The sequence below is a fragment of the Plecotus auritus genome (assembly GCF_963455305.1).
Source record: "Plecotus auritus genome assembly, chromosome: 2".
Lineage (NCBI taxonomy): Eukaryota > Metazoa > Chordata > Mammalia > Chiroptera > Vespertilionidae > Plecotus > Plecotus auritus.
In genome coordinates, this window is record NC_137771.1 from 58,294,723 (window position 1) to 58,322,331 (window position 27,609).

Consider the following 27,609-nt stretch of genomic DNA (forward strand, 5'->3'; position numbering starts at 1 on the left):
GGAATGATTGTTTCCAGCCAGTTTAGAACATCCCCATTGTCCTTTAAAGTTTCATGTCTTACAAGTTCAGGGTAAGGGTTGTCTAAGATGACCTTTCCCAGGGTAGAGCACAACCTGTATTTATACCCCGCCCTTTCTCTTCAGACATCCGCTCCTCTAGAGCGTCATCACGTAAGTAGGAAAGAACTGGTGATTCCTATATCTAGAAGAGGGAAAGGCAGAGAGGGGAACTAAAGAGCTGGGATTGGGTCAAAGCAGGGCTAGAGGACCCACACCAGCCCATGTTGTAAACTCTGGGCTTATCAGCAGAGTGTGTGTTCTCCGAGCAGCCGGGGTGGTGTCTGACTGATACCAGGGAAGTGGCATTTGCAAGAGCCTTGAAACTCTCTTTGCTTCCCCCACCCCCATACTCTCTTTATTTTCCAGTCTGAATATTTAATTGGGGGGGGGATTGATCAATGTTCACCTCAAGGCCGGTCACCACTAGCCCAAGTAGAGTCTTTGTGCAAATTAGCGGGGTGGGGGGGGGGAGGCGGAGGGAAGGGGGGACCTGTAAACACACACATCCTTGGGGACCACAGGTTGGTGAGTGGATTCAGTCCCCACCCAGAGACAGGCCCTCTCCGACTTCCGGCCAGCCCTACATTTTGAAAGTCCCAGCTTTTTTTCTTTTTCTGTAATTTTTTAAAATGTGTTTTTATTGATTTCAGAGGGAAGAAGGGAGTGGGAGAGAGGGATAGAAACATAAAGATGAGAGAGAATCATTGGTCAGCTGCCTCCTGCACGGCCCCCTACTGGGGATTGAACCCACAACCCGGGTATGTGCCCTGACTGGGAATCTAACCATGACCTCCTCCTGGTTCATGGGTCAACGCTCAACTACTGAGCCACACTGGCTGGGCTGAAAGTCCCAGCTTTTAAGGGTTAACTCCTCTTACAGACTTGTCTTTTCTGAGCTACTTTTATTTCTGCTTTTGGCAGTTGTTTGCTTTCTCGGTGCAGCCTTCTGGATGAGAGACTTGGAGAAACAGGAGAGAGCAGGCCGGTTTCCTTGGCTCCTGCATCTGCTTGTTTTTGGTAGTGGGTTGAGTGCCTGCTTTTCCAATATGATGTCATCGTGCCTTTTAAAAATTCCTCAAATACTCTTTGCCAAAGGTTTTTTTGTTTGTTATTTTAACCCTCACCTGAGGATATTTTTTTAAATTGATTTTAGAGAGAGAGGAGGAGAGAGAGAAACATCAATGTAAGAGAGAAACATCAACTGGTTGCTTCCCATGCACACCCCGGCCGGGGATGGAACCCACAACTTTTTGATGTGCTGGATGACACTCTAACCAAGTGAGCCACCTGGCCAGGGTGCCAAAGGTTTCTCAAAAGATAGTAAAATGTCTCTCTTTTATCTGTAATTCTGTACTAAGATTTTAAAACAAAGAGGAGATACAAAGGCTGGCCTTTGAGTACAGTATATTCCAGGAAGCACACAGGTAGGCCACTCTAGAAGCCAGCCTGTTGCTGTCCTCAGCATCGTCTTGGGAAAATCATAGCTCTGCAGGACTGCCATTTATTGCACCAGCACACTGGGCTGTCTAGAGACGTAAATTCTGTCACTGGGGTAGTCTGGAGTTCAGCTGTAAGCCGTCGAACTTGCAGATCATAAAGTCTATCCCCAACTGTCAATGCACAGAAGTATCACCACACAGGGTAGGTAGCGTTAAGTAAACAACTCACAAAAAATTAAATTTATAATCATGAAGATAAAGTAATCATAGTTTATAATGGAAAAGTAAGAAAAGCAACAAGGCATCCTTCCTGAGAACTGTCAGATTGCCAGTTTTCACGCGTACCCGCCCTCTGTGGGAACACCCAGCATTGCCCGGACTTGCAGCTGCAGATAGTCACTGCTCATCAATCTTTCCTATCGTGAGCCCTTCCTGAGTCTTCAGACTCTATTTAGAAGCCCCCTCAGCTCATGTCTCCGGATTGTTTCTGGTGAGAAGAACACTTCTTTTGGCCTGCCTCTTTGATTCACAGTTCCAACGTGGGTGTCCCTTTCAGTTCCTCCTTTGCTCTGTGACCCATGGCCTCTAACTAACCCTGTCCCACTCCTCAGTCAGTGTTATCTGCTAGAACCTCAGGGAATTGAATGTAGGCATTCAAGTTGGAGAATAATGAAAGCAAGAGCAGTGGGGAAAGGTCAGAGCTAGACTGGAAATCTAGTAGTGGCCCTTGGAGAGCTGTCTGTTGCATCTATGGTAGTGTATGATAGTGATAATTAAAAAAATACTTTGGGAATTGTCACTCTCTAAAGCCAGCACTGCCTCTAGCTCACCAAGCTCCAGCCAAAGAAGAAGGGGGTTCCATAAGGAGGTCTTTACACCAGGGCTTGTGCAAAGCAGACTGACTGCATGCAAATCGAGTGATGGTAAAGCACTGGGGGTGTGGGGTGGCGCGATGTGGGGGCAGTGGGGGGAAACTGGCTACAAAAACCACTCACAACAGTGCACCCTCTACTGGAGGGGTGAAGAAGCCTCATCGTTACAGGCCTGGTACCACAGCACTCCGTGAAATTAGACATTAACAGAAGTCCACTGAACTTCTGATTTAACAAACTTCCTTGCTGCGACTGGTGAGAGAAATCACTCAGGACTTCAATCCAGACCTGCACTTCCAGAGCACAGCCCATGGTGCTTTGCAGGAGGCCAGTGAGGCCCATCTGGTTGGCCTCCTTGACGACACCAACCTGTGTGCTATCCATGCCAAACAAGTAACCATTATGCCAAAAGGCATCCAGCTAGCACGCCACATACGTGGAAACAGGCTTAAGAACCCACTATGACGGGAAACATTACATTTTTTAACAAAAAATAATCTCTTCTTCCTGTTACTGGTAGTGCTGAACATTAGATGTTTTTCCTCATGGGATCAAAAGGAAGCTAAGTATATGATTGCAAGTGGAAAACAGGGGACAGAAATCAGGTATTGGCAGATTTTTCGTTTTCATTTGTGTGGGAACTTTTTAATATAAATGCGGGGACATGAAGCATTAGTGCACGTCAGAATGTTTCTGTGAACAAGTTTCAGCAGTTCAACTTCATAACAATTATACATAAACCTGTTCAGATTTTCTGGACAATGCCAGCATTTGGACGTTTTTTTAAACAAGTACATTTCTCATCGATGGTGGGGGAAAGGGCTTCAGGCTGCAGAGAGAGCACGGAGGTACACCTGTGATGAGCAAAGAAGTCAGGAGGAAGAGGCGTCAGGAGGAGATGTCGGAGTCCTGCGAGCCCTCCACCTGCTCACTCCTCCCAGACCTACCTTGCCCCAAGCGTACTTCCTTTTCAAGAGAGATGGTGGGGCCAAGGCTGCCTCCTCTGGGTGATGTGTCTCTCCCTGAAAAACACATGAGCACACATATAGTGTGTTTTACTCTGTTCATTAACCTGATTTTCCATTTTGCCGAGAGTATTTCATAAAGAGTCTGGATTTTCATAGAACCTACGGCTGAAGCTAAGCGTGACTGTTTTACAAGGACTCAGAAAACAAAGAGGTAGAAGCCAAATAACTCTCCTTGGTAAGACTCTAGTCAGATGTGGCTTGATGGCTAACATTCACTTTAAATGAGACACAGTCAGAATGGGAACTTCGTCCCTTGCTTCACCCCACCAGCCTGACAAAGCCCTGCTTGACAACGGTGCCCCATTTGACATAGAAGAGGAGACCAAAGTGTTTTTCACACACTCCTCTAGCAGTGAGGTGGAAACAGGAATTTATAGGAAAACATCGGGAAAAACTGTTTTCTTTAAAATTTCTTATTAGATCCCTGGCTGTTGTGGTTCAGTTGGTTGAGCATCATCCCATACACCGAAAGGTCACCGGTGTGATTCCTGGTCAGGGTACATACTCAGGTTGTGGGTTCAATCCCAGCTTGGGGTGTGTATGGGAAGCAACCAATAGATGTTTCTCACATCAATGTGTGTTCTCTCTCTCTCTCTCTCTCTCTCTCTCTCTCTCCCTCTCCCTTCCTCTCTCTCTAAAATCAATAAAAACATACTTAAAAAATATGAAAATACAAAATATTTTTTAAAATTCCTTATTAGAGACATGAACATTTAAATTACTTTTTCATGTACATAGACTACTTCATACATAAAAGAAGAAAGATATCATTCCTCCCAGAGAACTAGATCTGTGAACCACTATTTAGAGCAGTTCATGTAGAGAACCTGCAATTTAATAAGTCTGAGAAAAGGTTTGCCTAGCATCCCCCATATTTTTCCTCCCTGGATGCTCGATTATACAAGTACTTCCACAGCAAGCAGACCTCTAACGGTGTACACTTCAGTGAAAGAGAAATGGTACTTGTTGTAAAATAAATTCTTGGGTATAAGTAAATTACATACCACTTCCCATACTTTTTTTTTTCCCAAATTGCCCATTGCTTTAAATTAAAACAGGCTTTAGTAAAGAACTGTAAACACTCAGAACATTTCTCAAGGACCAGTCTTCCTTCTCCCTGCTGATAAAATGTAGTTATGTTTCCATTTTCCAATAACCTTCTGCTGATGAGCCAAGAAATTTCAAAACTTCATTAACAGCTCACCAGCAAAACCTGAGAACTGCTCTTTCAGACCACCAGGATCCAACTTCCATCCCTCTCTGAGCAATGAGCCCACTTTGCCTCCATTCATATTGAGGCAGGCGTTCCAGGGTCCCCGGGGCTCAAGGGCCCAGGGCCCACGGAGGGCTCTTGGCTTCGCACAGGAAAGAATTCAAACATGAGCCAGCGTGGAGCTTAAAAGGAAAGTGAAGCACTGAGACAAAGAATGGGCTACTTCACACACAGCAGCTCCCCTTTAGTGAAACTTGCTTCCTTTGTTGAGGTTCATCTAACTGGGGGGTAGGGTATTCAATGAGGGGGAGGAATAATCAGGACCTTGGGGGAGGGTGGAAAGGGGTGGAGATTTCTCAGAGGAGCTCCCACAGTCATTTTGTGTCCTTATATGGGCTTTCTGTTTATTGCAATGAGCATACAATGATGCTAGGGGTTACCCTTAGGTGACAGGAGTCTCCATGTTGGATCTAGCTGGTCTCTGCTGGTTTTAAGCCATAAATCCTGTATGGAGGGTGGTCTTACTATCTTCCTGACGGTTCCTTGCAGCGGTTTCGCCCTGCCTCAAGATGGCACCATGGGTGTTCATTATACTTGTGCCACGTAGTCGCTCACCACACTCTGTCCTCCTGCACTTCACGGTGATACTAGAGCTCTGATCCCAAAGGAAAACACCTCCTAACATTCTTTCTATAAATAGCACCATTATCCAGCCTTGCAAAGCAGCTTCTTGCCTCCACATCCACACGGGGAGATAAAGCTGAATGCAAGGAGCCTTTGCTCTCCTTATGGCTCTGGCTTGACTGGAGAATAAGGGACAGAGACCAAAACAAATCAGTAGCCCAAATCCAGTTTCCCCATAAACCCTGAACCCCATCTGAGGCTCTAAATATGGCACTTCAGCAGGATTCTAGGTTTTTCCCCATCAATCACCAACATATTATCACATACATAGCACAAAAGATGTGGCCACCTGAATTTGTGTGTGTGTGCTAGTGGTCTGGCTGTAGCCGTCCCACCCTCACCAGTACTAATCACATCATTGCTGGCTGTCTTGGCTCCTCGCTCATGAGTCATAAGTGGCACTTACATAAAATCTGTGCCTATATTTGTACTATCCCTCTTTGTCAGTTTGTTCAGATCTGTAGCCTGCATCATGCCTCCCAAGTCATCAATGTCTCATTGTAGTCACAGAGCCTGACCCCACAATTCAGACTGACGGGTGACAAGGTGCTGACTGGATGTAGCAGCAACACAGCAAAAGGCTGTGACACAAACACACAGGGTGGCACTTGGTCATCAGTGGGTTGTGTTTTTCCAAAATGCATCTCGCTGAAGATGCAGCTACAATGCAACTAAATATAAACACCTTGTCAGATATTTTTGGAATAAGCCGATATAACAGTTAGCTCCTTATATAATTGAAAATCCAAAAATCAATGCCTTTCATGCAGAATACACCTAGCATTTGAACAGAAGGAGCCTCCAGGGGCTGTAGAGCATCTTTTGCTTTTCATTGGTTGTTGGGGTGTGTGTGTGTGTGTGTGTGTGTGTGTGTGTGTGTGTGTGATGCCAGAATAGTTTTATTTACAAAAGAGTCACATTGGGATCATGAGGTTGATTCTGAGCGTCACTAGAAAATAACACCCTCCAGTCAAACATCCCATTCACCTGGGCTTTTGTGTCAGTCAACGCAGTGCGTCACGTTTCTGGTGTAGAGCCGATGACAGAAACCTGCTCACTATCAATGCATTCATATAAATAAAACTAGGGCTTATTTAAAGCATTTGGGTCAACAGCATAGAAAGTTGTGGATAAAAACAGGTCAGACTCAAAGCAGCCAAATAGGTCTGATAGGCCATTTAAACATGGCGCATTGTTTTATAGATTGAGATTAACCCTGCTCAAACTCGCAAAACATGATAACCAGGCACAAGAAAGATTACAGTTAGCCTGTCAGGTGGGTGTGAGTCTGATAACTTAATAATATTTAACACTGAGGGACAGGACTCAGTGGTTTCCTCTTAACATTACCTGGATAGATTCAGTAGCAGTTTGACAAGCAATAAGCCGAGTCTGACTGAACAGTCCTTTCCCAGCAAAGGCTATTTATTAGGCCTCTTTCTATATAGCTGCATTGAGGGCAGACATGAATGGCTTCAAATAGGTCCCTAGGAGCAGAGCCTCAGCTGGGGATTCTTGCAGGTGTGTTATTAGGGAGTGCTCTTAGGATAGGGCAGGGGTAGTAGCTGAGCAAAGATGTGGTCCCTGCTGGTCTGCTGATGGGATCAGCCTGATCTTGAGGGGAACACTGAGGCACAACTTATACCAGAGTCACCCAGCCTGAGGAAGGGGCTAGGTTCCGGTGAGCCCTTAGCAGCAGCTGGGAGATGGTTGTACCAGCTAGGTGAGCGCGGGACACTAACAGATCCATTGAGGTAGCTAAGCTGGTGGGACTAAATTTCTAGGAGCCTTGCTACATGGTGAGACATGTGGTTCTCATCCCAACCATGGCATTGCTAAAGACCCGATGACATGACCATGGTCCCTCGCATGACCTCGCTAACCATCTTTTCCTCATCTGAAAAATGGGAGAGGTAGATGGTAGGGTTGATTTTCGATGATAGACCTATACTCCCAGCTCCAAAGTGCAATGATTTTAACAAGAGAAGTGGGGGCGGTGGGGGTCGGGGGGGGGGGCTCCCGAGAAATAATCTAAGTCTTTTCTACTCAGAGAAGGGAGTTATTTAATGTAGATGTGTCCCTGAATGGCCACTCCATTACGTACTCTTGTCCACCTGGAACTGCTCTGGATACACAGGCAAATCTAAGAAGACAAGCAGGAGAGCTGCCCTGAAGGCAGATGCTCTAAAAGAGGAAGGCAAGGCTCTGTCTCAGACAAAGCTCTTTCAAGGGAGCATTAATGCAACCAGGCAACCTCATTTAACTGAGTCCTGCCTCAAAGCAAATCAGAGCCGAGGCTGTCCCTGCAAAATGGCACAACCTCAGTAGCAAGAGCAATTTAACAAAATCTGTCAAAATTATAAAGACATTTACTCTTTGGTTGCACAGCCCCTTCTGTGGGAATTTACCCTCTAGCTAGAGGTGTATGAAATGACTTCTATATAAAGTTATTTATTATACTAATGTTTCAAATACAGTCCAAGATAGAAAACAATCCAATGGTCCATCATAAAAGGACAACTGTGGGACCATCCATACAGTAGAATATTGTACAACCGAGAACATTCTGTGCTAATATGGAAAGTTCTCTGGGAAATATTGATATGTAAAAAAGCAAGGGGAGCCCAGCCAGTGTTGCTCAGTGGTTGAGCATTGACCTATGAACGAGGAGGTCACAGTTTGATTCCTGGGCAGGGCACATGCCTGGGTTGCGGGCTTGATCCCCAGTGAGGGGCATGCAGGAGGCAGCAGATGAATGATTCACTCTCATTATTGGTGTTTCTATCTCTCTCTCCCTCTCCCATCAATAAAAAAATATTTTTTAAAAGCAAGGGCAAGAACAGCATAGATTAGTATGTCATTATAAACACATATGCATGTACAATATAGGTATGCTTCTTTCTATGTGCAAAGTGGAGGTAGTAAGATTATATATTTATAGTTAAGTGTATCCATGGATATCTGAAAGTAGTTTTTCTGTGTATCTGGAAAGATACAAAAAAATAAAATAAACTTCCATGAGTAGTTACCCATAAAGGGTGAGAAAGTGGGTAGTTGGGATGGATGGAGACATAGGTGGGATTGAAAATTCTCACCAAATGCCTTTTTACAAATTGTTTTCAGGATTTTTTTCCAATCACCATGGGTTCTTCTATAAGGAAAATGGAGTAGCTGTCTGATTAAAAAATAATGTGGAAATTTAAAAGGCAGACATCAATCAAAGCTGACTGTTCCAACTTGCCTTATTTCATGCTTTCGATTTCAGGGATGGGCAAGGTTTGGTCCGTATTTAATAGCTGCAGAGACCATATGGCTCACAAGGCTGAAAGTATTTACTGCCTGGCCCTTTACAGAAAGTTGGCCGAGGCCAGCTTTAAGTTACAGAGTTGTTTGTGAAACAGCTGTGACTACCCTATCTGAGTTTCGGGTCCTGGAAGGTTTTGCCTTCTTGAAATCAGCTTTTCTGACCACCAGTATGTTATGCACCAAGAAAATGAGGCAGGATATTGAACAAGTTCAGAAAAAAGCATAAACTCTGAGGAGATCTGGGCTTGCTCCTCGCCACTCTGTGGCCTTTCACAGGTTAACTTCTCGAACTCTGAGTTTCTTCATCTGTAAAAGGTAGGTCATAATAGGCCTCCCTCGTAGAGTTGTTTGGAAGGTTAAGTATGTTAATGTTGGCAAGAAGTTTAACACACAAAAAAGAAGAAGTTTAACACAATACCTGTTAGTCTTATCATCTAATATTCTGATTTTTTTATAAACAGGGCGATGACCAGTTAAATGTATTTGGAGAGGACCCCACTGGAGGTGAGTTTTCTTTACTGAGCAGGCTTGTCACTTGAGTGGCTTAGAATGTGTCTTTTTTATTAATCACCAGCAAAGAGATAATAAACTACCAACAACATGTACTTTTCCCTTAGCCAGAGAACACAGTTAAGAGGGGAACTCTGTGCATCTCTCCCCTCTGAGTCCATGTGAAGAAGCAAAGGGATGCCTTAGAGATGCACTTCCTCCAGCCCAGAGAACATGACCCCCGAGACACTCAGTGAAAAGAGGATGCTCTGTTTGGGAAATGCTTAACACTCAATCGCCTTTGTAAGAGTCGCAAGTAGAACAGCACAGCAAGGCTCCCGCAAGTCCTGCAGCAAAGAGAACTAGCTAACGTTAATAAAACATTCTTCAGTTTTTGAAAACACAAGTCCTTTTTCTGGATAGTAGTTACTATTCTGCAGGGTATCATTGGGATGCAACCTAAGAAACACCCAAATTATACTGCTTTATAATTTTTGTCATTAAAAGTCTTGCAAAAACTAAAAAAAAAAAAAAAAATCCAACCACAATTAGCTACACATGGAACTGAAAATAGATTACATTATCTGAACTTGAGATTGTTCAAAAAAGATAAGGTTCATGCTTGCCCTAAGTAAAATACCTCCTAAAACTATCACTCTGTAATAAATGTTATCAGTATAGTCCATGGAAATATGTTTGTATTGACTATGAATACATACAAATGAGTTGGCTTTCTAAATAGCCCCAACTCTAATCCTGCGCTGATCCATGAGCATGAGGTGATAGATAAAGTGTAATTTGATGATGGCAATAGCAGTATGTGAAAATCTCAGTCACCAAATGGCATCACGGAGATTCATGGGGAAAGGCACATAAACCTGAGTCAAGTGCAAATAATGAACTCAGACCCAACTGGATAGGGATTGATTGATTGCCTAATAAAGTTGCCCTTTTTTCCCGGTTATAAAATTAACACATTCATTATGGAAAACTTTTTAAAGTAGAAATTTAGAATCATCTAAAACCTTATGGACTTGAAGTAATCATGGTTAACATTTCTAGTACATTTTATTCCAGAGTGTTGTTTATACTAGTATACCTATTTTCACAGAGTTGAGAATATACATATATATACAAATATTACCTCCAATTCTTGTGCATATCATAAGCACATGTTCCCATGTCATTAAAAACTCTCTATAACTTTAATTTGTAATGACTACATTACATGAATGTACCATTATTAATTTTAAAAAATAACTATTTTTAAAAACTGTAATAGGATACAGCTATACCAAAAATAATAATAATAATAATAATAATAATAACCAAAGCCACTTTCCTAGATTGCAAATAAATTAAAAGATGCTCAGCTTCATAAAGTTAACTGGAAGTCCAGAGGACATGAGATGACCCTCTGGTCCCACAGGTTAAGAGCACCGATGTATTTTTGCCTTGAATAGAAAGCTCCAGATAACATAGGACTCTGCCAGTCTCCATGGGCTACTCTGTGAAGAGACTGGGGCAGCTCTGATTAAAAAGAACAACAAAAATCATCCTTCTGCACAAAAAAGAAATTATTTCAAAGACCCCAAATTCACTTTTTCCTCTGCTTCCGCTCTTTCTCCCCTACCTTGTTCCCCTTCTATCCCCAACCCAATTCTTCATGTCCATTCTCTCTCTCTCTCTCTCTCTCTCTCCCTTCCTCCCTCCCCATCCCCCCCCCCCTTGTTAGGCCTTTCACTCAGCTCATAGTGGACTCCTGCAAAAAGGTAGAATTGAGTATATAAATGAACTACCCCAATTCCACTAAAAGTAAGTTTTATAACTCAGAAAAATAACCTAACTTTCCAAAGTACTGAGCATCTACATAAGGCATGAAGTATAAATCAGGGTCCTATCAGTTTATTTAAAGTGTTAAACTTGTAACTTTGTCACCAAGATGGGAGATAAAAACCTTCTACTCTCTCTCCAGGTAATTGCGTTCTACCTGTCACTTTAGTCAACTCACACCCATAGGATGAGCAAAAGCAGTTATTTTGAACCAGGAAAAGGGCCTAGAGCTCCACCTAGACTAGGAGCTCAGGGCTGACTCCATCCTGCCTCACTCTCTGGGCTCTCCCCACAGAGAGGGCTGCTCCAGGACCCCCACACCCCAGGGGCCTGGCGCTCCAACAAAAACACCAATACCTTTGAACTTCAGTGTCTTTACTTTAAAACTGCATGCAAATTTTTCATGAAGTGGAACAAATCACAGTATCCTACATTGCAATGTATTACTGTCTAGTCAATGTATCTTGCGATTTGTAAAGTATCTCCCTTAGCAATAGGGTTAACAAGAATAATAAAGTATTCAAAATTGTCTTCTCCTACTCTATCTGTAGCCACATCTGTCCAGCTGAGGGGAGCATTCAGCTTCGATGTTGTTTTGTTTGTCTAGCCCGGTGCTCTGAAAACATGACTTGGAATGTTAACTCTTGGTACCATAGCCCACAACACTCCACACCCACCCACTGGTTTAGAATCTATGCCCGGCCTTTGCCTAAGTGCAACAAAGAAACCTTTCTGGAAGTTCTTGTTTGTGGAATCAGCCTGCCATCCCCACCCCCATCCCCACAGGTGAGAGACTAAGCTGCTCAGAAATTAGCCAGTCGGAGAAGGACTTGAACATGGGGAGTTACTCTGACTCTCCGAAGGCCTGCGTTTTGAGCTTTTCCATCCTCATTTGCCCAGGATGGCCTTTAGGTCGGAGCAGTGCCTCCCAAAGTGGCTTCTACTGGATCCCACTCTGAACTTCACAGCATCCTGAACGAGCCCACACCTGTGCTCTTGGCCTGCCCAAAAGCTCTAGGTCCAGGGCAGAAGGTGTCCCTGCCCTGGCACAGTTGAGTAAGTGGCCTGCTAACTCTCACCCTGTGACAACAGGTTCAACTCCAGATTGCATGTAAAGTCTAATCTTCATAAATGAAGCCCGGTAGCCCTAAAGCAAGGGTACAATATTTGTCTCTGCTCCTCTCTGAAGCAGTCTTGGGTAGGACTGCTGTTTTCTCTATCCTCAGATCCTCATTCTAAACATAGTTTTCGTTTGAGGCACCCCTGCTTCCAGACTCAAGCAGTAACCATTGGCATTTTCTGAGCCTTGAGATTGGAGCTCCCAGAGCCATTCCCAGTCCAAGTTTTTGGTTGTGGCCATCTCTTCAGGGGACCTCACTCTCACCCACAATCTCTTAGAATTTTGGTTTACTTTAGGAAGATATCTTAAACATACAGCATCATAATTATGGCCCAGGGACAAAGGGGGCCATTTCCTCATGTGGCCTATTCATTTACAGGAACCACAGATCATGGGTATTTGAACCAATTAGAGACCATTGGGTCCAACGTCTTTATTTTACAAATGGGGAAACTGAGGTGCAAGGAAAAGAAGTCATTTGCCTAAATCAAGTCAGGTGACAGCAGGATAAAAAATGGAGCTCATGTCTACACATCCCTCTCGACTGCCTACTACAGCACGTGACAACTGAACATCTGTTAGGGCTCCACAAACTCTAGAGCAGTGGTTCTCAACCTTTCTAATGCCGCAACCCTTTAATACAGTTCCTCATGTTGTGGTGACCCCAACCATAAAATTATTTCGTTGTTACTTCATAACTGTAATTTTGCTACGTTAATGAATCGTAATGTAAATATCTGTGTTTTCCGATGGTCTTAGGCTCCACAGCAGCGGTCTCAACCTGTGGGTCGCGACAGGTTGAGAACCGCTAGCAGAGTCGCCTAAGATCATCGGAAAACAGATATTTACATTACGATTCATAACAGTAGCAAAATTACAGTTATGAAGTAGCAACGAAATAATTTTATGGTTGGGGTCACCACAACATGAGGAACTGTATTAAAGGGTCGCGGCATTAGAAAGGTTGAGAACCACTGCTCTAGAGGGTTTCACACTTTGCCAAAATGTCTAATCATATCTTTGCCTTAAAATAGTGGTTCCAAAATTCAGTCTTCACTTGTCACCTTTGTGATTTTTGCTTTATCTCTATACTACTTATTATACTGTATATTATTTACATAATACTTTTCATTAAATTGACTCACTATTATTATATATATATATACATTTATTTTAAAAATAAATTTTATATCTCTACCTTAAATGGAAAATAGCATGATTTTCCTGTACATTGGAACTATTTGTAAACTATTGTCTTCCAGACTCTCTTTATCAAAGAGAGATTAGTAAATGTTAAAAAAATATGAAGTAACTCACAACTGAGACACTTAAGAAATTTTTAAGTAATTTTTTTAAAAATTGTCTTTATATGTGATTAATGCTATTTAATGGCTTCTTAGTTTCACTACCTAAAGGTGATCACTTGTGTTTAAATGAAAATATGTTACCTGGGTCTAGGAATAGGCTGTAATGGTCACTGGTGCCGTTTCATTATGGACTATGAACACACTTACTCAACTTCAAGCTTCTTATCAAGTAAAACTGCAAGATTTTGGTTTTTACATAACATGAGCAAAACCAGGGTTTCAATACAGTACTTCCTGCCAATAACTTCAATTATTCTTACTTTAAAGGTTTCATGGAAGATTTGAGGAAGTGTAAAATTATTTTCATGATTGGTGAGTAACAGCCCTCAATTTTCTAATGCAATTGCTAATAATAACAACTTGGTAGGGGAAAAGGCTATTCATTTCTCACCCTCTGAAGTCTTACCCCGTTTTTAGTTAAGGTAACACCGAGAGGCTTTCGGATTGCTGCATTCATTTGCACAGTTTTATATTGCGTTTGGATTTGTATCTTTTCAGCACCGACAACATAGGGTTCTCAATGGGCCCTCCCACTTCAGCACTCATTTGTGTGGGTTGTTACCCTGGACTGTCTCCCACATTCAGTCACCCACCAAATCCTTACTGGGTGTCAGACCCATGCTGGGAAATGCACAGGGATCTTAGAGCTTCAATCTTAGATGAAAAAGAAGAACTAATCAAAGTTTTACCACAAAATGAGAAAGGCTATGAAGAGCTGAACTAGAACAACTTACATGGAGGGTTTGGGGTAGAATTGGGTTTTTACTTTATACAGGGTAATTAGGGAAGGTTTCCCTTGGAAGTGGCATTTAAGCAGAGAACTAAAGGAAGAGATGGGTGATTGAAGGGATTTATGGGGGTGGGGGTGAGAGAAGGGAAGAATTCCAGCCAGAAGAACATGTGTTAAGCAGCAGCAGTTCTTGAGCCCAACCTGGGATCTGTTTCTGACTTACTTGCCAATAGTTGACTTGACCTCTGGGATGTGGATGGATTCTTGCCACATTTATTCTGCTTTCTTTCCAGAAAGTAAAAGTGCATTCTTTCTACTCCTTACTGAAGAGAAACACATCATCATATTTTCAAAGAAAATTTTCCTTTCCCCATAAACTTTACTCGGTTTTCTTGGCATCAAGGCCAAGACACAGTAAATTATACTTTCTGTTTAGCTTTTGTCTTAGGGGCCAAATTAGAAAGAGGAGAGCCCCTTTAAACTTGGTGTTCAGGAATCCAGGGAATGATCCTTTATTATCACATAGACATCTGCATTTTTAAAAATATGTTGCAGAAAGGGCTTCTAAAAATAATACCGCATATTTTGTGGTGGTTGTTACTGTCTCTAACATTAATATTATTTCAGATGTACCCATTGTTTAGCACTCACCGTTGAATTTTGAAATGTATTTTCAAACGTCACTTCTATTGGCTAGGATAACTAAAGAGTTCAGCTCCCCTGTTCCTCAGTTCTGTGCCCTTTAGGTCAAATAGCACAATATAAAATCTGTGGCGTCAGACAAAGCTTGAGATCACAGAAGGTCTACAGATCACACACAGAACTGCTGCTCTGAGCAAAAGGCTTTTCTTCTATCCAAACAACCTCTCCAGTATGTCAACTTATTGGTCAGTCACTATTCTAGTAAAAAAAAATATTCCAGCTTATTGTGTGGGCAGTAGAAGGTACAAAGCCACTATGACCTGAGGAAAAATAATAGCTCTTCTTCTAGGGTACTTACCGGGATCTGCTTGAAAATTAAGGCTTTGGTTCCAAACACTTCTTGGCAAATGGCAGAATGATGTTTGGGGCTATGTTATTATTGCAGGTCAATTTGAGCAGGTGAAAATACTCAGGATGTCATGTATCGCAGTTTTGATGAGTTTTCATAAGCAAGAGCCAGTTGATTTCAGTGAAACAAGTGTGGTTTTGTCCATATGAGAAGATGGCTGGGTTTTTTTAGTTTTTAAATTATTGTCTTGGCCTCTACCAGAACCACAGTGGAGCGGTAGTATTAGCAGAGGGTAGGGTGACATCCTCACTGCTAATCATAAGATAAAATGAAAGTCCTTAAAGCACTCTCCCCCGGTTTCAAAGTGTCTATTATTAGTTCCCTTTTGTCCACAGAAAGGTCTGGACTCCTTAGACTGGCCTTCAAAGCCCTATCCCTAGTGGCCTCAATGTGTCTTTCCCATTTCCCACTGCACCCCAAGTCTTCCGCTCCAACCCCTCCTGCATCATTGTTATCTGAATGTTTCTCGCTTTTGCCAATCTTTTTACTTGCACTGTCTTCTCCCCTAGCTAATCATGCCCCAAGGAGGGGTGATCTTCTCTAATCACCAGCCTTCTCCCCACCCTCACCCCCCCCCCACCCCGCCGCCCGAGCTCCTCCATCCCTCATGTCTGCATCGCTCATTTAGATGCCCCATAATGACTAGAACAACAAATATTCGTTGGAATAATGAATTCTTTAAGAAGCAGTGTGGTCAGTTTCCATAACAACCGAAACAGCAATTGGAATTCCTGGAATGGAACGGACAGGCAGGTTGCTGCGGTAGCTGTTTGTGGCAGGAGGGTTTTCAGGTTAATTAGGAGCCTCATCAGATGCTCCTTACTCCATGGAGCTGCTACCCTGCCACTGAGAACAAGCAACATCAACTCCCTCCTTCCACCACCTCTCGCCCTAAGATGGTGCTATTTTTCGCTCATTTTCAAAATACTTATAGATGGAGGTAGGCAATAACGCTGACAGTCATCTGAGTGGGGGAAATGTTCTGGGAACGTGGACCAAAGGTGGCACGGACGGGCCTCGCTGGCCCTTTGAATGTTTTGTGAATATTACCTCTTTGTTCAGGAAGAAAGCAGCTCAGTCGCTGTTTATAGACACACCTTCCAAAGGTGATTAAAAGGATTGGAAAAGGTCTTATGGGCTTTGGTTGTTCACACAAGATACAGAACTATGCTAATATATGACAGGGACGCAGTCATTACTGAAAAAGAAAAATTATTTGGAAAATGTAAAAATACCCTCATTATATCCCACTAACAGGCTCCCAGAGTTTTTCATAACTTTTTCTGGAACATTCCCCCCCCCTTTTTTTTTAATCCCTTGATCATTATCTATTATGGCTTATTTTTCCTTTGTCTGCTTTTCATAGCCTGCCTATCACCTGAATTTCCATTATTCCTCTCCAAAGCCTTGGTAGTAGTGCTTCAATTTGGAAAATGATCTGACTTTACAGATGAGGTGTGATGCTAATGGCATAATGATCAAGTCATCATTCAATGGCTTGAATTTCAATGTGTCGGGGACACAGATGGCCTTGTGTAACTTGGCATTGGTGCTGATAAACTGCTTTTAAGTAGTAAGCTTTGAGAGGTACTTGTACAGTATTTTTGTGTTATTCTGTGCATTTTTAACTACTGAACAACTATTCCTATTTATTTCCTGGAGAAAAACCAGAGCAATGAGAATTTTTGTTCAAAACTTAGTATTTCAATGAATAAGTCTAATTTCTAGAGAGTGTTTTCTTGGGGCTCAGGTTGAATTTTTTTGTGGAATTGACTCACATGTTGGTTAAATTAAAAAATAAAAATGAGCCCTAACCGGTTTGGCTCAGTGGGTAGAGTGTCGGCCTGGGGATTGAAGGGTCCCAGGTTCAATACCAGTCAAGGGCATATACCTTGGTTTCGGGCACATCCCCAGTAGGGGGTGTTCAGGAGGCAGCTGATCGATGTTCCTCTCTCATCTATGTTTCTAACCCTCTATCCCTCTCCCTTCCTCTCTGTAAAAAAATCAATAAAAGATATTTAAATAAATAAATAAATAAAATAAAAACGACTTGGGAAGAAAATAAAAAACAAATCTGATTGTTTTAACTTGATGCAGCTTTAATAGAAGCCAATGTTTATTGAACACTAGCACACACCATGCATGATATATAATACTTTATTTCTTTTGTTGTTGTTGTTAATCCTTACCCGAGGATATTTTTCCATTGACTTTTAGAGAGTGGAAGAAATGGGGAGAGTCAGAGAGAGAGATGCATCTATGTGAAAGAGACACATTGGTTGCCTCCTGCACATGCCCAGACCAGGGCTGGGGATTGAGCCTGCAACAGAGGTACATGCCCTTGACCGGAATCGAACCCAGGAACCTTCAGGCTGTGGGCTGATGCTTTATCCACTGAGTCAAACCGGCTAGGGCACTTTATATCTTATTTAGTGCTTGTACCCACTCCATGGAGTCTTACCGCCATCCTAACTGTTCAAGCATGACATTAGAGAGTTAAATAATTCACTGGTAAGTGATAGATCAGGGCTTGAAGACTGGGATTTTCTCATTAGCAACAAATGCTACCAGTTTTTGTGGGGGTTTTTTCTTGAAGAAACGGCTTTCTTTCTTTCAAGTTGCTCAGACTTCAAAGCCTGTGCTCTAAAAGTGTATGGAGATATGTAGTAAAGAGACCAAAATGTAGGTGAGGTTATGCGAGTATAGTGGGTGAGGGAAGAGTTTGCCATAATAATTTGAATATGTGCCTCCACTTTCTACTTTACTTTGTTCCTGTATAAGTAACTAATGATGTCTGAAAATAAAAACAAAATAATAAGACATCCAATGAACATCAAATAAAACAGACCTCTGCATGCCCCAGCCATGTCTCTTCCACTTATGTGAAATTCTACATCAACCTCATAACAGGAAATGATTTGAATCCAAAAAAAATATCTTAACCTCCTCCCAACACACACTGATTTCAGAATATGTACACTGCATCTTTTACTAAGAAGACATCATGGGTTCCTTTCCTGTGAACATTACCCACTGTTCCTCAGTTTTCTCGCCTGTACTGTGGAAGCAATGGTAGTACCTAGGTCACAGGGGTGATGTGAGGATGAAATGAGTTAACACATCGGTGCTCTTAGTAAATATTCAAAAGCATTAGCTAACATAACTATTATATGCTAAGTGAGGGGAGACAACCAATAAGAAAGAGAGGATCCTGCCCTGGTTGGCATTGCTCAGTGGTTAGAGCGTCGCCCCGTGCACCAAGGGGTCTTGGGTTCGATTTCAGGTCAAGGGCACGTACCTGGGTTGCAGGTTCGATCCCTAGCCCTGGTTAAGGCGTGTGCAGAAGGCAACCAATCAACGTGCCTCTCTTACATCCATGTTTCTCTCTCTTCCCCTTCCTCCCTTCCACTCTCTAAAAACCAATGGAAAATATATCTTCAGTGAGGATTAACAACAACTAATAATAATAATAATAATAATAATAATAATAATAATTTTTTCAAAAAGAAAGAGAGGATCCTGAGAAAAGGGGATTAGAAGTGTTTGGAATGAGGCTAGGATAACTGTAAGCTGGGGGAACTATATCAGAGGTGAAGAGGGTGGGTGAGTTCCTATATCTGTTTTTGCTGTCCTTTGTTAAAATTAAACACTCCCTAGGATGCTGACGCTAAGCAGGGTTTCACCTGGAGCAGAATGGTTGGCTGGGATCAGGGCGAGTGAAGTGAAGTGTCTCCTGGGCCTTGAGCGTAAACCTGTCTGAAGGCTGCACTTTCTCCTGTAACACAATCCTGCAGTTGTTCACCACACGACAACCTGGGTTTCACTGTAGGAAACCGTATCTGGCATTGAGGAATGAAGCAGGATAACAAGCCAGCGGTTCAGGGGGCAGTGACTGTTTTAGCTTCCAAAATGTAGCTTTCCCACCCTGGTCCATTGGCTCAGGTGATGGGTGTCCTCCTCACCGGTTCGGTTCCCGGTCAGGGCACATGTGCTAGTACATGCCCGGGTTCTGGGCTGATCCCCAGTAGGGGCATGAGGAGGCAGTCAACTCTCTCCCTTTCTCTCCCTCTCTCTCTAAAAATCAATTTTTTAAAAATAATTTTAAATGTAACATTCCCAAAGTGTTTCCCTCTCATTGTGCTCCAAGCTCCCGAAATAAGAGTCTCGGGGCATCTTTTTAACTGTAAATGAAATATATTTAAACCAACCAACAGGTGATCAAGGCTTAGCATGACAGGTTCTCGTATTGTCAGGGGCACTGACTAAAGATGTCCCTCATGGCTCTCCCATGCTTTGACAAATGCCTTCTACCAGAAAGTTGATCACTGAGTTAGCACCACACACTCGCCCATCCACACCAGCCGAATGACCTCGGGTTAAAATGGAAGGAACCTACTTTGTCCGATGGCATATTTTCCTGCTTGGACTAACTCTTGTAGTAAATGCATGGGAAACTGGCATGGGCAGAGCAGCCTGTAGAACACAGTCTTGTTTTCTTGCAAGTCCTCAGCTCGGCCTTGGTGGAGCTGTTGAGGCAAGCCCTGAGATTGCCCCTCCTTCCAACATGTTGTTGAAAAATTAAGAGAATGCTAAGCAGTGAGAAACTTAGCACTTAGACATTCCATATAATTAGAATGAATGAATGAATGAGTGGGTGGCGGGTGGATGGATGGATTGGAATGCAACGTGATGAGAGCTCAGATAAAGTTACTGTCCCCAAGTTTCCCAAGCTCAGTTGTGGTAAATGAACACCAATTGTCAAAAATAAGGAACTACTTCATTACTTTTCTATGTGGCTTCTCCAGAGTCATCTCAGATCCTAAAATAGCTGCTGGTGCTCCAGCCATTACGTCCTCAGTCCATTAAACAGGAAAGTGGAAATGGGGGAGAAAGACATCCTTCTTCCCTTTTGGGTCACTTCCTGGATGTTGTATTCACCATTTCTGCTTCTATCCCATTGGTCACAAGGACACTTTCATCTGCAAGGGAGGCTGGTAAATTTATATATTCCCAATAGCCATGTGCCCATTTAAAAATCATGAGGTTTAATTTTTTAGAGTAAAAGAGAGCATAAAAATTGTGTTTCTACTCTAATTCTAATGCAGGCTTCCTTCTCCTGACAGCAGGAAAAGTGGGTTTGACTTTTTTTTAAATTTTGGTTTTTAATCATCCCTAGTAAGACTGAGCTTACCAGATGTCCATGGCAGCACCGGGAAGTAGAAATAAGCTGGGCCTCCAAGAGGTCGAGCGTCCGCCCTCACAGCCAGGACAGTAGCCCGGCCAGCAGACAGAGGCTGCAGCCCTACTTTGGAAGTGCTTCTTCGGGAGCTGCCAGCAGTGCCTCTTGGGCGACCCACCAAAGCCCCCGTAATGCCACCCCTCCTCTCTCACACCCCACTGTGGTGTCAGTGATCTTGGAAGGGACTGTCCTAGCCTTGAGCCCTTGTGGAGGGCACTGGCTGCATCTCTTGGTCTCCCCTGCAGATGAGAGGGCCTCTTTCTGTTGGACAGCTATTGTCCTTAGGATGGCCTTCCTAAGACTCAGTCAAAAATATGCATTTTTCATCAAAATGAGATCACGCACCTCATTGCACCTCTTTGCACTTAACAAAATACCATGAGCATTTTTCCAAAATTATAAAACAATACTCTATGTCATTTTTAAAAGATTTTTTTTGTAATTAGACTGAAACACACAAATCGTAAGTGTGTAGCTTGATGGATTTTCACTCAGTGGACATACCCATCTTCCTAACATGCAGATCAAGTATGAACATAACCAGCATCCCAGAGGCTCCCTTCAGCCCCTTCTATTCAACATCCACTGCAAAGAATGCCATAGATATAATATTTTTTTGAACTTTATATGCATGGAATCATACTGTATGTATTCATTTGTATGTGTCTTCTTTGAATACATCGTTTTAATGACTGCATACTATTCCTTTGTATTGCTATATTATAATTTATTCAGCTTATTCATATTGTGGTGCATTTCCCCCCAATTTTTTGCTTTCATTAAAAATACTGTGATATCTATGCAACAAATAAATTTCTTTCCCCTTAAGATAAATCCATTAATGTGGAAACTTTTAAGACTTTTGACCAATATTACCACATTGCCCTTCAGAAAGGTGACATCAATTTTACATTCTCATCACAGCATAGAAGACTTTCAGTTTCTGTGGTGTGGCCCAAAATTGAACACAAAACCCCAGGTGTATTCTAACTAACACCCACCAAATATGCCCCTGTCTGTCTTAAATACCCTCACTTTCTTCTACAGTACAAAAATAGGTTGCAAGCACAAACATTCTCCAAGTTCTCTGACAAAAACAAAAACATAGACTGGTAGGGCTGGAAATGACCTTGGAACTTATCAAGTCCAATGAGCTTATTTTCAGATGAGACTTCAGAAGCCCAAAGAGGAGAAATATCAGAGCAAACAGATTCCCAATGAAAATAAAACCAGAAAACAATGTGTAGAGAAAAAGCTGCACAGAAACAAAACAAAATGTCTTTTTAGCAGTTACCTTTAGAGTTATGAGAATTTTTTTCCCCTTTTACTTTTCTGAGTTATCTCTATCTTTAATAAGGAGCATATATTTCTTTTGCAGTGGAGGAAAACTATTTTCTATGAAAGAAAGAAAAAGAAGGGAGAGATTACATATAAACTGTCAATTATATTCATTTAATGCATGCCTAAGATCATAGGTGAAAGGCTACAAAATAGGAAATAAGGTGGTTTCATAAGCTTGAGAAGAATCTGGCAAAGACAGAGCAATGAAGTCCAAGATTTCAGAGACCAAAACTAGCAGAGCCAGAGGAGGCAACTTGGGGAGGCTCCAGTCTGTACATTGGGTGGGTTGTGTCTGGAACAGGCCCTCGAGACCCCTGGGTGAAGGGCAGGTTTTGCAGTGGTGCTTCCTTGTGAGTATTTCAGAAATCTGGTCTCTGTGCATTTGGAGATGGGGTGAGGATGGAGACGGGGTGAGGATGGAGATGGGTTCAACGTGTTATGAACTGTAGGAGCTCACCCAGCAGTATGTGGCAGAAATGTTGAGAAACCACCACCCGGGTGCCTACGCTTTCCTCTCGCCCAAGACCTGAACCTTCCTTGTCTTCTGTTGATGGAAGAGTTAGAATTATAGATTCCAATTTCAGAGTTTTTTCTTAATTAGACATCTCACATGTCTCACTGTTACTGTGGTAGGTTTTAGTTGACTGATTCCCAAAATCACAGACTGTTGGAGTTGTCAAAACAGAGATGAAATCTCCAGGCTAATAAGTGGTGGGGCCTGATAGGGTTGCCAGATTTAGCTAATAAAAATACAGGACAACTAGTTCAATTTGAATTTTAGAGAAACAATGACAGTGTTAGTGTAAGTATGTCTCATGCAATGTTGAACTGGATGTCCCGTATTTCATCGGGCAGCCCTATGGGGCCATGATGGAAGCCCCGCTCCTGTTTGACTGAAGACTGTGGTACATTTCTGAACAACAGGTTTGATTTCCTTACATGAGAAGCTCTGGAGCTTAACTGTTACCAAGGCACAGTGGGCCCTTGGGCACAGTTTTTCATCTGCATAATAGGTTACAAATCTCACCTACTTCAAATAGTTGTAAGGGTTAAATAAATTATTACAAATGAAACACAGAGATAAGATACTTATTAACTCAAATATCAAGTCAAAAGCATTGTGAACCAGGTATCTTTATCTGAACAGTCTGCAATGACATCTCAAACAGGTTTGTCTCTGACACACTCCATTGGTACAAAATAGGCCACAGTCTCCCTCCTATTCTCTCTGGTCTGATGCTGAGAAAACAGAAAGTTCACTTCATCTGCAAGGGAGATAGAACCATTATCTCAGCATTATTACATTGTAAATATTAAATAACAACAAGACTCCCTGCAGTGACCACTGGGAGTTCACAGCAAATTGCTTTCCTTAGATTATCTAGTCTAGAAGTTCCAAATTGAGCTAATAATCAGAATCACCAGGGGAATTTTCTTAAAGATCATTTCTTCATTGTGAAAATATTTCAAACATTCAGCAAAGCTGAAAGAATTTTATAGTGAACATTTGTATATCCACCACCTAGATTCTACCATTAACATTAACTTGTCTCATCACATATCGGTCCTTCTATCTGTACATCAATAGTTTCTTTTTCCTTACACATTTCAAAGTAAATTGCAGATATCTGTATATTTTCCCTGGGGAACTTTCTAAAACTGTAAATTTCCAGGTAAAGGCATGTACTGGGGGATAAGGGAGGCCTGGGGGAGGTCAATGGGGAAAAAAAAGGAGACATATGTTCTACTATTTGTAATACTTCAAACAATTAAAAAATAAAATTAAATTTAAAAAAAAAAACTGTAAATTCCCAGGCTTCAACCCTAAAGGTTCACAGATTGACTGATTCAAGAATGTTTTTAATACCCCAGGTGATTCTGATACACAGACAGTTTGGGGAGAATATTAGTCAGAAGAAGTTAAGTTCTACTATAGTAACATGTAAGCCTTCCTAAAAATCTCTGTAGTGTAGGAGAGCAAAGATGTTTCTTCTTCTGTGTCCTCTCCCTCCTCCTCCTCTTCACATTCTTACTCTGAATTAATGCTATGTGTTCATCGACAGTTGACTGGCCTTCACTCTGATGACCATACTGATTGAGTCCCTACTATCTAAATCATTGCCAGTATCATGGCAAAGAGAAAAGATACTTGGAAAACCTTATAGTAGCAAAAAAAAACACACACACACACACACAAAAAAAAAAACACACAAAACAAACAAACAAAAAAACTCTGCCTACAATGATACATATCTACCTCTGCCCACATTTCATTAGCCAAAGCAAGTCACTTGGGAACTCAAGTTCAAAACCATGGGGATGAATAATCTTTCCTCAGGAAGGAGCATTATGGAAGGGAAGCTGGAATATTTAGGAAAAGTATACAAAATAATACAAGAAATCCCTAATTTATTCCAGACTCTTCAATTCAGATACAACCAAAGAATCAACGTGACTCTCTCAAGATCACTCAGCTAGCCCAGTGCAGGAATGATGCAGAAACAAAGTCTCCTCGTTTCTAATGTCATGTATAGGGCTACCTCCCTGAAGCTCCCAGGTGGTTCATCATTCATTCATTCATTCATTCATCTACTATTGAGTGCCCACCATACATCAGGCTTTGACAAATAGGGCACAGGCCCTGCCATCAAGAAGTTTCCAGTCCCATATAAAGTTCTTTCGTATAACCTTCAGCTGACCCTACTACTGGACTATTTTATCCTATCATCAAATAACCTGAAGCAGCAATACATTTCAGACTAATAGAGATACTGTCTGGGATAAAGGTCTATTTTTCTTCACTTTTTCCAGTCAGAGAGAGTCAATTCCTAGCAACAGCCTACTGAAACTTGGCATGGAGATACAGCTCTCCCCAGAGAGAATGTTCAAAGAGACTGACTCATGGGCCCACAGTAGTTGAGGATCATTCCTAGGGCTCAATCAACTCATGATCGATGGCATAATAGGTTTCCTCTGAAAGGAATCATTTAATCATGAAACCTGAACCCATCCTTGGAACCCATTTTCATTTAGAGAGAAAGAAATATTTCAAGGGTTAGAAATCTGATAGATTTTTTAAATAACTCTGAGGACTATCTAAAAATAGGATTGTTTGATTTGCAAAAGATGGCTGATATTTCCACAAGGTATCACTGTGAAGACCAGCCATCCTTAAAGATGTTAAAATAGTGCCACAATATAAAATGCTGTGTCTAATCTTTATAGAAGCACGGGGTATTAGAACTTGAAGGATAGTTAAGCTTCACTAACACTAGCTGCCTTACTTAACAAATAATAATCATGATGCTTATTGAGTGTTACACTATGCCAGCTACTGTAAAGCAACTTACGTGTATTACTTCATTTTGTCCTCACAACAAATAGGCATTATAATCATCCCTATTTTGTAACTGAAGAGGTTGAAGCTCAGAGAGGATAAGTAATTAGATCAAAGTTATCTAACGGGATAAAGGTCTGAGATGTGAATCTGGAACTCCAGTTCTTTGGTCCAGTGTTCCTTTTATGTAAAAGGGAATAGAGTTGTCATTTTTGTGGGGCCACACAGCTCCTAGACATTGCCGCTGACACTATGCAAGGTTCTGTGGGGATCCCAGCATAAAGCCCTTTCTACTCTGTGTGCTTCACCGTGGCAAAGGAAGGAAGAGAATGCAGTTAAACCGTGTGTCCTGGTAGCCAGGGGAAGAGAGAATTTCAAGTTGTCTATCAGTTGTGTTAAATGCTACTAAAGAGTCAAAGATGGTAAAGACTAGAAGAAGGAAACTGATGAACAAAAACAGATCCAGAGACAGAGAAACATCGATCAGATCGTCAAACCTCGGGGAAGGTAGGGGACGGAGGGGGTAAGGGGAGAGATCAACCAAAGGACTTATATGCATGCATATAAGCCTAACCAATGGACACAGACACCAGGGGGTGAGGGCATGAATGGGGGGGTTGAGGGGTAAGGGGGAATAAGGACACATGTAATACCTTAATCAATAAAGAAATTTTTAAAAAAAAGAAAAAATAAATAAATATTTGTAAGACTAAAAAAAAGACTAGAAGAAGGTCATTAAATGATGTGACAATTATGCAATCACTGTTGAACTTAAAAAAATAAATTTCAGAGAGTGATGAGGTTAGGGGATAGCTTGCAAGAATAAAAGAAGTCAGTGAAAAAGGAGGAAATGAAAAAGGGTAGTTTTAGGCTACAGTGGGGAAGAGGAAGGAAAGACTATAGGACAATTAGAGGATGCAAAGAATGGTGGAAATCTTTTTATTTGCATTGAGGAGAACCAAGCATGTTATTATACAGAAGAGAGAAGAGATAGTGCCCACTGAGAGGAATAAATTTAATGTGCACAAAGAGAGAGTGAAGAGTTTGAGGTAGGCAAGAGAAAAGGATCCATTCATCAGTAAATTGTTTATTTTTTCAGCCATATTATTAAGTGTCTACTGTGTTTAGTCACTGTGTTTGAGCACCATGGTGACCAAAACATACCCATCTATAATAATAAAAGTGTAACATGCTAATTAAACAGGACGTCCTTCTTACCAGATGACCTTCCAGACAAAGCCCAGGCTGTGAGGGAAGCCTGGATCCCGGGTGCCAGAGGGAAGCCGGTGCTGGCAGCCGGGGGGAAGGCCTACTCTTGCACGAATTTTGTGCATCAGGCCTCTGGTATCCTATAATTGTGGACCATAGAGTCTACTATGGAAGACAGACTTTAAGTAATATATATATATATATATATATATATATATATATATATATATTACTTTAAGTTATATATATATATATATATACTTTAAGAATATATATATATATATACATATATATCCTCTGTATATATGTCACATTATTATTATATACTGTGAAAAGTGCTATGAATGAAAATGCTACAAGAAACAAAGCAGAGAAGTTGGCCTTAGACTGAATAGTTGTATAAAGTCTTCCAAATAGGAGAAAGAAGGAATAGAAGAAACATACGTGTTGGAAATGTTGAGGAAAGAGATAATCTTCACCTTCTTAGTGAATAGGAAGACTAAAAATGTGTAAGAGTGAGAGGAATAAGACTATGAGTATTTAAGGACAATAGGACAATGGGGAAATGTATTAGAATCCATCCATGGACATCCAATTTAGTGTCAGCAAAAGAGAAATATATTTGCCAAGAAGCATTAAAAGCTATAATGAAATTAGGTAGTATGACCAGTTGGCCTGATTTTCTAACTTGCTCAAGGAATTCTTAGCAACCCACAGTAGATGCATATAAAGTAAATGGTGGGTTCTCATGGCAGCACAATATATTTCAAAGGGAGCAAAGGATTCAAAGTTACTAGGAAAGGCCTTGTGTCCAGCTGGACAGGGAAGTACGTGGAGCCCAAAGGACGTGGACCAACTCAATGAGTTACAATGAGGACACAGAGAACAGAGAACAATTGAAAAGAAGCGAGGTCAAGGAAAAAGAGAGAGGGAGAAGAAGATGTGAACAGAGAGAGAGGATAAACTGGCATGGTGATGAACACTCATGTTCAGCCAAATCAATAGGGAGCTAAAGTGGTGTCAGTGCTGGTCATTGGTGCTGAAGGGGTTTAAAGAATGCTGAGGCTGGGGTGAGATGGGAATGAAGGCCTGGACTGCTTAGCTGACAGCAATCAGAACCCAGAGAATGCTGTACCTTATAGGAAAACTTTGAGTTTTCTAAACCAGATACATATGTTTGTAGGTACACACACACACGTACACACATTGGTATATATCTTACCTGTAAGTGATCTGGACATCTTGAAGTGATGGCTAGTCCCCAGACTTATTGTTGGATTGTGTTTCTTTC

The 27,609-nt window shown here is 41.7% G+C and overlaps 1 protein-coding gene across 3 annotated transcripts in view; it reads left to right on the top strand.

Moving 5' to 3' along the window:
* The window catches only part of AK5 (adenylate kinase 5), a 204,781-nt gene that overhangs the window by 145,987 nt on the left and 31,185 nt on the right, over nt 1–27,609 (top strand). For all 3 annotated transcript variants that reach the window (XM_080656835.1, XM_080656836.1, XM_080656837.1), the window contains exons 9-10: nt 9,064–9,106; nt 13,679–13,723. In XM_080656835.1, coding sequence (XP_080512961.1) covers nt 9,064–9,106; nt 13,679–13,723 — 88 coding nt within the window. The remainder of the gene's footprint in view (nt 1–9,063; nt 9,107–13,678; nt 13,724–27,609) is intronic.